The following is an 11,492-nucleotide window of genomic DNA, read 5'->3' as shown; positions in this document are numbered from 1 at the left end:
GAAGTAAACAAACTCATAACACTAAAAGCCATATGCTTAGATTATTTGGTGGGTCTTCTTATAATCTTGTGCATATTTTCCTTTGAAAAACATTTTTAAAAATCCTTATTTCTATAAAGTAAATGTTATGGGGATACAATGTACAGCATGGTGACTATAGTTAATCATGCTGTATGGCATATTTGAAAGTTGCTAAGAGTAGATCTTAAAAGTTCTCATCACAGGAAAAAAAATTTTGTAACTGAGATAACAGATGTTACACTTAGTGTGGTGATCATTTCGCAATATATACAAATATCCAATGGTTATGTTGTACACCTGAAACAAATATAATGTTACATGTCAATTATAACTCAAAAAAAAATCCTAATTTCTGCTCATTGCAAAAATTTAAGGGGTGTTTTGAGCATCAGCAAAAGTCTGTAACACTGGCTTTTCTTGTTCTGCTGTCTAGTGTGCGGGCTCTTCCCTTCCACAGCTTGGTTTGTCGGTGCTCTTGAGTGACAAGCTGGAAGTTGAGAGCTCTGATCCAAAGGCCACCGAGAGCCTGGACACTCGCTCACACGTAAACGCTCTGCCCTGCCGGTGACCCTCGGCGCGGCTGGGCAGCGCCTGGAAGGGGAGAGGCGTTCACACCAGGGGCCGCTGAAACCTCAGACTCTCCGAATAAGCCCACGCTACCCAGTATGCAGAATCATATCGCCATTGGCCGGTGCTCCCCAGACACAGGGCATAGCGAGCAGTAATAGGAAACCCTGGTGCCTTCACGTCTCCTGGCAACTAGTTTTGAAATCCATTAAGACCTTTGGAATTCGAGATTTAGCCCTTGTTCTTTCTTTCTCTCTTTCCTTCCTTCCCTTCTTCCTCTCTTTCTCCCTCCCTTCCTTCATTCTGCCCAGGAGTTTAGGGATGACTTAATTGCTGGGAAACTCTAAATCTCAATTTACAGTGTGTGCGGATTACCCTCTCTGTGGAATTAAATTTTATGCAGATGCCCCTTTTCCTACTGATTAGCAGCTCTAATTAAGAAAGCGACAGTTCTCGCAGGAGTTAGAAGGTCCTACCTGAAGATTCAGGGTTACATAATCTGAAGTCTAAACGACCCAGAGGAGGACACGTTACCCACAGTAACATTAACGGTGTCAGAAAGAGCTATAAGGAGGGTGCCGTTCATAGCGACCGACGCTGGTGCCTGAAGTTGCCACATCTCTGGAAACCCCCATTTGCCTTTTCACCGTCACAGGTGAGAGGTCTTGCTCTCTCAGGCCTCGGCTTAAACAACAAAAACAGACGCAGCGCCTGGGGAGGCGGCACTGGGGATACGAGTCGGCTGCAAGTTTCTGCCGAAAGAGGGCGTTGGTCTAAGACTAATAGAAAGCCGTGGACAGGGACGCCCAGTCAAATGAAAGACCACTTAAAAACATTTTCAATTTATTTTAATTTGCGGGACTTAAGTGTCAGAATCCTCCCGTCCACTATAGCAGTTCACATCGCAAATGACCTCGGGGTGTTAGCACGTTCAGAGGGTCAAGTTCCATTCGAACCTGCCCTGAAGCGCGGAGGACCCCGCAAGGCTCCTCTGGCTACGGACTTCCTCACGGCCGTTTCCATCCTTGTCTCCACTGCTGTTGTGGATGTGACCAGCGGCTGGACTGGGTCTCCGACGCAGGACCTCTCGCTTTCCAGAACCGCGAGCACAGAGTCTAGCGCGCCCCCGAGGAGAAGCGGCTGGATTTCCGAGCGCAGGGGCTGGACCGGAGCGTGCGCGTGCACCCAGGGGACCCTCGGAGTATCGATTTAGGGAGAAGATCGCTTTATTTAGTTACCTGGTTTAGCAAACAAAGCCCAGAGGACGCCTTGGAGATGCTTTTCAAGCTTTTTTGCCACCTCCAGAAGCGGAATCGTTCTCCCGCCTCTGGGAGCAACAAGTTTCGCTTTTCTGCTCGCAATGCGCCCGCGGAATGTCCCCGCAACGCTGCGACTCCAGCGCGAACCCGCTCGGCCGGGGGGGAGAAGCCTGGCGCGAGAAGGAGGAGGGCGGGAGAAGGATGGGCGCCAGTTAACGCCCGGGCTAGTTGGACGTTCCAGGTCGGCGATCGAGCCGTCTGCACTGGGACCTTTGTCCCTGTTCCCTGACCTTGCGCCAGGGGACAGAAAGGTCGGGTGCCTGCCCAGAGTTGGCGCGTCAGGAGGTAATGTGGTCGGAGTGCGAAAGAGGTGAGAGGGAGCAGGACCTGCGGAATTTTGCAACGAAGCTACCAATTTCTAGGACCACCCCCTTTCTCTAATCCTTTTGTGTTTTGCTTTTTTTTTTTTGCACGGTGTATGTGTGCCTGCGCGCATTTCTTTACTTTCCAACATTTCCTTTTTAAAGCCCGGAACAGGAGAGAGCGCTGCCGCGTGCGGGGCGGGGGAGAGGCGGGGACCCCGGAGGCGGTGCGGTGCGGGCTCCTGCCCGTGCTGAAGTGGGCGACTGCGGCTTTAAGGAAAATGCGGAGGGCTGGCGAGGAGTGGGGGTTAGGGACAGGGGAAGGGTGGGAAGGGTAGGGGTGCGGGGAGGAGCCCTGATGTAAGAATGTTAATGACAGGCTCCCCCAGCCCAGCCCCCCCACCCCCACCCGCTGGAAATACAAGCCCGGCCTCGGCGCGCCATGTGTGGTAACACGCTCCGCCGCTGCCACGCTATTTAAACGCGGGCTATGGATCCAGGAACCGGCGCGAATCAATGAGATCAAACGCGAGGGAGATGCACCGTCAATTACAAGCACTGGGACAAGTCTAACTTTTTTTTCTTTTACAAATACGCTTTCAAAAGCAATCTTTGCAACGCCCAAATAGGAAGCCATCTCTGAGCAAAATAGTATATATAAAGGGAGGACGAATATATATATATTTATAAGTATATATATAAATATATTGCAGGCATACAGGTTTACACCCGGTGAACTTTTTCTTCTTTTTCTTTTCTTTTTTTTTTTTAAAACGAGTGAGATTGCAAAGAAGGACTCTTCCTCTCTATCTTTTGGCAAGTTAGTGGAGGGGGTATTCTGTTTTCTTAGAGCGCCCAAGGGGGCGCAGGGACCTGGGAGAGAAGAGTGGGGAGGAAAGAGGAAGGGTGGGTGGGGGGCAGAGGGCGAGTCAGCAGCGAGGGTAGGCGCTTTCCTGCGGCACGATGCCGTCCCTGCTGGTGCTCACTTTGTCCGCGTGCGTCCTGCTCAGCTGGGCGTTGCTGACTGGCAGCACGGGTGGCGGTGGCGGCGGGGGCGCGGGCCCGGGCGGCGGGCGCCGGGAGAGAGAGGCACTGCCGCCTCAGAAGATCGAGGTGCTGGTGCTGTTGCCCCAAGACGATTCGTACCTGTTCTCCCTGGCCCGGGTGCGGCCGGCCATCGAATACGCGCTGCGCAGCGTGGAGGGCAACGGGACCGGGCGGCGGCTTCTGCCACCCGGCACTCACTTCCAGGTGGCCTACGAAGACTCAGACTGCGGCAACCGCGCACTCTTCACCCTGGTGGACCGCGTGGCGGCGGCGCGGGGCGCCAAGCCGGACCTTATCCTGGGGCCGGTGTGCGAGTATGCGGCGGCACCGGTGGCCCGGCTTGCAGCGCACTGGGACCTGCCCATGCTGTCGGCCGGGGCACTGGCCGCCGGCTTCCAGCATAAGGACACTGAATACTCACACCTCACGCGCGTGGCGCCCGCGTACTCCAAGATGGGCGAGATGATGCTCGCCTTGTTCCGTCACCACCAGTGGAGCCGTGCCGCGCTGGTCTACAGCGACGACAGGCTGGAGCGGAACTGCTACTTCACCCTCGAGGGGGTCCACGAGGTCTTCCAGGAGGAGGGCTTGCACACGTCCGCCTACAATTTCGATGAGACCAAAGACTTGGACTTGGACGACATCGTGCGCTACATCCAGGCCAGTGAGCGAGGTGAGCAGAAGCGCGCTCCTGTCCCCCGGCCCTAACCCAACCGCTCTCTGCGACTCTCCCTACACAGCGGTCCGCTCTTCTGCAGACCGCACTACCCCCTGCGGCACTGAAGACCTGGGGATGGCGCGCATGGGGACTCCCCTGGGTATGCGCTGCCTGGCTGCGACGACCTTTGACCACCGCTCCTTGCGGTCGCGGGGTGTACGTAGAGGGTCCTGGGGAGGTGATGGAACCTGGGGGAGGGGCATCTGAGCCCGTAGTTTCCGTGTGCCCATGCCCAGGTCTGACAGGTGCCGCCTGAGTATTTTTTCCTCGCTTCCCCTTCACCGGCGCCGGGCTGACGATTAGGGGCTCACTCCCAGTGCCCTGCCCCAGCCAGGGTGTGAAAGCGTGCAGAGGCCGAAAGAACTTGTTACCCGGTCGTTTCCCGACGTGCGCCCTCTCCTACTACGGAAGTGCATGCAGATGCGCTACAGCGCGCGCGCCGCCACTTGGCTAGCTGGGGTCTCGGGGTTGCCTGGCTGCTCCTTCCACAGATCCCAGCGTTCTTTAAAAGGCTCATTGTATCGCCCTTCTTATTCCTTCCATGGCCCCTCTAGCCCTTTATAAACGAGCTCCTGTGGTTTGTACCAAAAATGCCTCTCTGTGTCTGGACTCAGGCGACACTCACTTTCCCCAGCGCGTTCGGCATCGCGGTCTCTAAAGCGGCAGGAGCGAGGCTTTGCGAAAGCGCGCGCTGGAGAAGCAGGCGCTGAACCTCCTTTCCACGGGACCCCCAAGTTTTCTCCGCGGGTCTGTGACGGTTCGAATAACCACCAAACTGGACAAAGAGTTCAAGGCTGAGCATGGTGGCTCTGGCTACAGGGAGCGGGAGGAGAAGCGGGTGGTCGCGGATACGTAAGCGCGGAAGCCCCCGGTGCGGCCGGTTGTACTGTGGAGCACGCTGCCGGAAGGCGGGCTGAGATCCCAGCGTAGCGCAGTTCCCTCTTTCCGGGTGTCAGGTTTGGCGTGCGCAATGCTCGGGGAATCTCGCCCCTGCTTCCCCTCGGCGCTCACGCGCCTGGATTGTCGCTGGCGCAATTTGGGCAAAGCTCCCCACGACACCACGAGGGGGGACCCAAGGGGAGAGGGGCTGAGTCAGGAGTGGGGCTCCCACCTGGGCGCTGCCGGTGGGAGGCAGCGCAGCCGGAGGCTGGAGGGCCTCTGGAACAGGTGGGAATGGGCAGAGGCGCCACGGAGGATGGCGCCGCGGCCGTCCCTCTTCCCAATTTGGCCACCTTGGATTCGGAGTGAACGCACTCTTTAGAGCGCAGAGGCGGGAGGTGTTGACAGTGGGGATGCATGGCCAAGTTTTAAGCGTTCGAACTCCAGGCTGTCTGCGCCGATTCCCTGCCAGCCAAGCAGGCGGGGCGCCGGCTTTGCTGATGATGAAAAAGGGCACTTGTATCCAACGGCTGCGGACTCGCCACGCCCAGCCGAGAAACCCACATCTACTTCTCTCCCTTTTCTCAGTCCCCAGGTTACTGTAGACCCCTGCAGACCTTGGGCTGCTCTGTTATCCCCGGAAGCCGATTCTTTAGCTCTCAGCGTTTGAGGGCCTGGAGCTAGGAGTCGGAGACTTCGCTGGAGCGGCTGGCGATGGGGGTGTGTCCCCCTACGGGCGAGATCCGCGGTCTGCCAGCGCGTCTGTGCTGCCACCGCCGTGGAGGGCTCCATGCAGGCAGTGACCCCTGCACACGTGGCCTGGGATTCATCGTCGGCCCAGATGAGGGCAGATCTTGGCCACCAGGCCCCTCAGCCTCACAATGGTGTGGCTGAGGCCAGTGGGGAGTGAGGGCGTCAGTGCCCTGGTGGGCCTGGGGACTTCAGAAAGCTTGGGCCACAGTCTGCTGCTGCTCATGATTTTTTAATTACATGTTCCCAAGTCTCTTTGCTTTTTTTCTTTTCTTCCAAGTTTGGATTTAGTGGTGACAGTTTGCTCAGCTGACCTGCATGTTTTACAGGTGATAAGGTTCCCATTCTTACTCTAAAATATATTTCCAACAGCGACTTGGCAGATGTTCAGAAGTGGAAAATAAAATAGTTTCTTGCCTAAGCCCGCGGCCCACCGAAATTCCCTACTCTCTGGAGAGAAAGTGGCTGGATACAAAGCTCTCTGGGGATCTTTCATCTTTTACTAATCACCATTACTTCCCTATAAGCGATTAATGGGTTAAATCGGGGTTCAGTAGAGGGGTTCAGTGGAGTTGGATGTGCGGAGCGCCTGTCCTGGCTCAGGCATTCACTGGCAGGAAGCCTGGGCTGCTACTAAACCTCTTTACCTCGGCTTCTCGGGTAAAGTGGGGGTAGTCGGGGTACCCCCATCTTGGGGACGCTGGGAGGATTAAATGAGTTAACACACAGAATGCACTGGAACTATGCCAGATGCATACTCAGTGCTCAGTAAACGTGAGGTTTTATTATATTTTACATATATGATGATAATCCCCATTACCAGAAGGAGAGGGCAGGCCTGGGGGCAAGACCCCTGGGCTGAGTAGATGTTCTGGATTTGGAGTCTCCATTCAGCTGCTGTGTGGCCTGTGCAAGTCACTCATCTTCTCTGAGGCTGAATTTCCTCTTCTGTTAGTGAGGCAGATGACAATCAGGCCTCATCAAATTGACATTAAGTGGTTGTGATTTGTGCTCACTTAAGTGTAAAAACGTACCCGACCATATTTTTGTCTTTGAAAATTCCAGGGGCCCGCCTGGTGGTGCAGCGGTTAAGTTTGCATGTTCTGCTTTGGCGGCCCGGGTTCACCGGTTCAGCTCCCAGGTGGGGACATGGCACTGCTTGGCACGCCATGCTGTGGTAGGCATCCCACATATAAAGTAGAGGAAGATGGGCATGGATGTTAGCTCAGGGCCAGTCTTCCTCAGCAAAAAGAGGAGGATTGGCGGCAGATGTTAGCTCAGGGCTAATCTTCCTCAAAAAAAGAAAATTCCATATGAAACTTCATAGAACTAGAGAGTTTCCCCCCTTTTGGAGATTACATTTTTAGCACTGTTTTGGACTTAAATTCATCTGTAAAATCGGATCACAAATGTTTGACTCTCTCACAGGGTAAAACCTGATGATGCCACCCTCCCAAATAATAATATGACTAAAAAATACCATTTGGCTATCTGCTGTACTGCAGAATGAAAAACTGAGGGATATTAATCATTCATTTCAGGGATTTTCCATCAAAGTCAATAATTAAAAAATTTTGTTTCTCTCATGTCTTTCGCTAACATATAGTATCACCAGAATACACACACCTGAGTATATATTATTTTTAAAAATAATGACCTTTATTTAAAATGGATTCCCTCATACCCTCATCTACTGCCCTCAGTATTCCACACTCAATGATCAATTTATTTTTAAAAAGGCAAGTTTAAAAACAAATATTATTTTCAAGCAATAAAAGCCAGTAGTTGTTTTGTTTATACACCTTATAAGATGCAGAACTAGAAGTATTGTACACACAAACATTTTTGTATGAAGGGCTGTAGTTTTATCCTTTTAGTTAGTAATATGTCATTAATCTGGGCCTGCACAACAACTGTAGAGATAACAATACTTAATCAGCACAAGAGTCATTTATTTTTAGAATTAGGCTGGAGTAAATGACCCTGTGGTTGATCAGTAGACCGTTTAAGCAAAGAACCCACGATAAGTGTAAAATAACTAACACACAGCAGGGGAAGACGTGACACAAGTCTTTTTAGGAGCAAGAGTTTCCCGTCTCCCACTCCCCCTTTCTTACTTCCCAGAGGCAACTGTTTTCAACTCTTGTAGCTGTTTCTGTGAGTATTTGACTTCATACCTCTACATAACATGTTACTTTTGATTTTTTCGGTTTTGGGTCTTATCTCTTGTCATCCCAGGGAAGATGATGACTTAGTTCTCTTTTACTGCCTGTTAACCACACACTCAAGCTTTCCTTCTAGTCATCCTTCCAATATGGTGTGTCAAAACATTTAGTTAGCTCGCTGTTCAGTGTCTATATTATTATCACCTTCTGAATGCTACTTGTAGCTGAGCTGTATAGACTACTATGATGACATTTTCTTTATTGTCCTACTTGTTTTTCTTGAGGTTAAAAACAAATTCTGTTTTTGTTTGTTTGCTTAGTTTCCTATGGGCTTATAACTAAATCATCTACCAATTCTGTTTTAAGCCTCCTGTGTCGTTCCAGTTTGGTTATTTTCTAAGCATGCTGCACAGTTGTCACTCTGGGTTCTTTCTTCAACACCCTCCTGCAACTCCCATCACCTCTCTCTCTCTCTCGGACTAGATCCCTGTGTGTTCTTCTTTCTTGGTTTATACTCTTGTTTTGGTGGAGCACATCCTCCAGGAGCTTTCTGAGAAAGGATGGATGAGAGTTAAAGTTTGAGACCTTTCAGGACTGAAAATTTCTTCCTCCTACCCTTATACATAATTATACAATTGTAGGTTGGAAATCATCTTCCCTCAGAATTTGAAGGATTGTCTTCTAAATTCCAGTGTTGCTATTAGGAAGCTTGAATTGATGCAGATTCTTGACCTATTGTTTATCTATTTCTTTTTCTAGAATTTTTCAGAACCTTCTCTTTGCTCCCAATGTTTTAACCTTTCATTATCATGTACTTTCATGCCAGTTATTTTGCTTTATGTATGTTACGATATTGTAGGGTAAGCCTCTTCAGTTCAGAAACTCACGTCTTTTAGTTCTGGGAAAATTTCTTAAATTATGTCTTTTATCCCCTTCATTTTCTCTGTTCTCTCTCTCTAGAATTTGTTTTGTTTGGATGTTAGTCTTCCTGGATTGAGACACTACTGTTCTTATCCTTTTTTTCCTGTTTACCACCTCTCTTTTTTCAAAAAATTTCTCTTACTTAGATATTTCTTTGACTACCCCCAAAGTTACTATATTGAGGTTCTTCTTCTTCTTTTTTCTTTTTTTTGCTAAGGAAGATTTGCCCTGAGCTAACATCTGCTGCCAATCTTCCTCTTTTTCTCTGTGAGCCACCACCACAGCATGGCCACTGACAAACGAGGAGTGTAGGTTCGTGCCTGGGAACTGAACCCAGGCCGCTGAAACAGAGCACACTGAACTGAACTTAATCACTAGCTCACTGGGGCTGGCCCCTGAGTTTTAGTTTTTAATTTCTGCTATCATATTTTCAGTTTGAAGTGTGTGGCATATCTTGCTTTGCTTCCACGAAGTAACATCTCTTTTCCCTTCTAAGTTTAGACTTAAATATAAGATGGATGCAGGAGTCAGATGGACAATATGAAAATACTGTTTTTATCACTGATAAAACCTATTGGAGAATATGGATCTAGATCTGTCACCAAAAGGGCCTCCTTGCTATTATTTCCCCTTAGAATTAGTCAGGGTCATCCAGTAAATCACAAATAGTGCTGCAGACCCCCATTCCAGGACAGGCCCCTTGCCACATGACAGAAGTCACCCATAACGTGCGCTCTCTGCAAGCAGACAAACCCCAAAGAGGAGGGAAGAGAGGCTGAGTCCAGTATGCCCTGTGGTTTCTTCTAGTTTCACCAATCTGACAACTCACTCCTTTTCCTCCAGGGAGGTGGGGGAGAGGGATAGATGAAGACACGTTGAGAGATGAGGAGTGTCACCCTGTTGGACGTTGCTCCAGATGGAAACCTGAGACTGGGAAAACAACATTCCTCTAACTCAGCTTTGCTACTTAGAGTGTTTTTGGCTCTCTGAAGTGACTTCTACAGCTACCCCTTTGCACTTCTCTCTGCTGTTCTCAGTGATTGCAGGAACGTGTTGCAATGGGGAGAAGACACTTACAGAGGCACTGTGAGAATCAGATAGTGGAGGATGACATGGAACGTCACAAGTTCTTTGACCAGGAGGAAAAAATAGAGCAGAATGATGAAAAGTCTATCCAGAAACTTCAAATCACACCATCATTCCCCCTTTCCAAAATTTAACAATTTGACTAAAAAAAGTTAGTATTTATATATTTAAATATACCTAAATACAGCAGAAATTGCTTTTCCCTCCACTTTTTCTTTTTTTAATTGTGGCAAAATACACATAATATAAAATTTGCCATCTTACTCATGTTTAAGTGTACAGTTCAATGGCATTAAGCACATTTACACTGTTGTGAACCCATCACCACTGTCCATCTCCAGAATTATTTTTATCTTGCAAAACTGAAATTCTGTGCACATTAAACACTAACTCCACATTGCCTGCACCCCCAGCCCCTGGCAACCCCCATTCTACTTCTGCCTCTATGAACTTGACTGCGCTAGGTACCTCATATAAGTGGAATCGTGCAGTATCTGTCTTTTTGTGACTGGCTTATTCACTTAGCATAATGTCTTCCAGGTTCATCCATGCTGTCGCATGTGTCAGAATTTCACTCCTTTTTAAGGCTGAATAATATTCCATTTCAGGTGTACATCAGAGTGAGTCGCTATTTATCTACATTATGAAATGATCACCACACTAAGTCTAGTTACCATCTGTCAACATACAAAGTTATTGCAATATTATTGGCTGTACTCCCTATGCTGTACACCACATCCCTATGACCTATTTATTTTATAACTGGAAATTTTTTACCCCTTAATCCCCTGCACCTATTTCACCCGCTCCCTGCAACCCTTTCCCCCTCTGGCATCCACTAGTTTGTTTCCCGTATTAAGAGTCTGTTTCTGTTTAGTTTTGTTTGTTCCTTTGTTTGCTAGATTCCACATATAAGTGAGATCATAAGAAGTTGTCTTAACTGGCCTCCACTTAAGCAGCTTGCAGGATTAGTGATGCTCTGTCTTTCTCCATAAACTGTGTTGACTGTTGATGAACACTGGTAACTCGCATACTTCTCTTGAGTATGTCCACACACTTCTCACACTTGTCCATATACTTTCCAAGAGTTGTCCCCAAATCTGTTTATGCCAGTTGTGCTTATTTGTCATAAGTACATAATTTAATTTGTTGTTATATCAACTGATGAAACATGAGTAGGAAGAGAAAGCTATTTCAGTGAAAAGTATTTTAGACCTTTTGATAGATTGCTAAAAATACTTGCTGTTGAATTTGGCATGAATGAAACAGCTATAACAGATTAGGTAGCATCCTACAAATCTAGAAGGATTCTGCATTCTTACTGTTTTGTGAGTGTCCTTAAATGCTTGCTGCAACTTAAACTGGACGATAGTGTGCATTATGGGTTTGTTTTATGGAAGAAAAACAATACCCTGCCTATGAACTTGGAAGTCAGGGTTTCCTTTTGAGAGTTGAACTGCATGGTCAACACAAAATGGATGAGATCTAAAGAAATCAAAGTCTGCTCAGATAGACACAATGCTGCTCTGGGTCACTTTGACTCAGTCCAAGCAGGTACTGGCATTCAAAGAAGGAATGTGTCCATCAGAAGGGGTTGGTCTTGGTGGTGATGAGGATAGAGGGAAGAAGATGGGCCAGGCCTGTAAAAATAGAAAAAGAAGTGAGAGCAAGGTCAGTGTTGGGCAGAGCACATCCAGGACTTAGGGAAGCCTTGCTC

The 11,492-nt window shown here is 48.8% G+C and overlaps 1 protein-coding gene across 4 annotated transcripts in view; it reads left to right on the top strand.

The window, feature by feature from the left end:
- The first annotated feature begins 1,426 nt into the window (after positions 1-1,426).
- The window catches only part of NPR3 (natriuretic peptide receptor 3), a 67,484-nt gene continuing 57,418 nt past the window's right edge, over positions 1,427-11,492 (top strand). For 2 of the 4 annotated variants that reach the window (XM_044779447.2, XM_044779446.2), the window contains exon 1: positions 1,427-2,217. In XM_044779447.2, coding sequence (XP_044635382.1) covers positions 2,196-2,217 — 22 coding nt within the window. In that variant the 5' untranslated portion in view covers positions 1,427-2,195. Of the gene's footprint in view, positions 2,218-2,713; positions 3,930-11,492 lie in introns of those variants that run through there. The other 2 variants (XM_014833246.3, XM_014833247.3) reach the window with 2 other exon arrangements.

The sequence above is a fragment of the Equus asinus genome, chromosome 10 (assembly GCF_041296235.1).
Source record: "Equus asinus isolate D_3611 breed Donkey chromosome 10, EquAss-T2T_v2, whole genome shotgun sequence".
Taxonomy (NCBI): domain Eukaryota; kingdom Metazoa; phylum Chordata; class Mammalia; order Perissodactyla; family Equidae; genus Equus; species Equus asinus.
The sequence above is the reverse complement of the archived record's forward strand: the minus strand, read 5'-3'. Positions and strand labels throughout refer to the sequence as shown.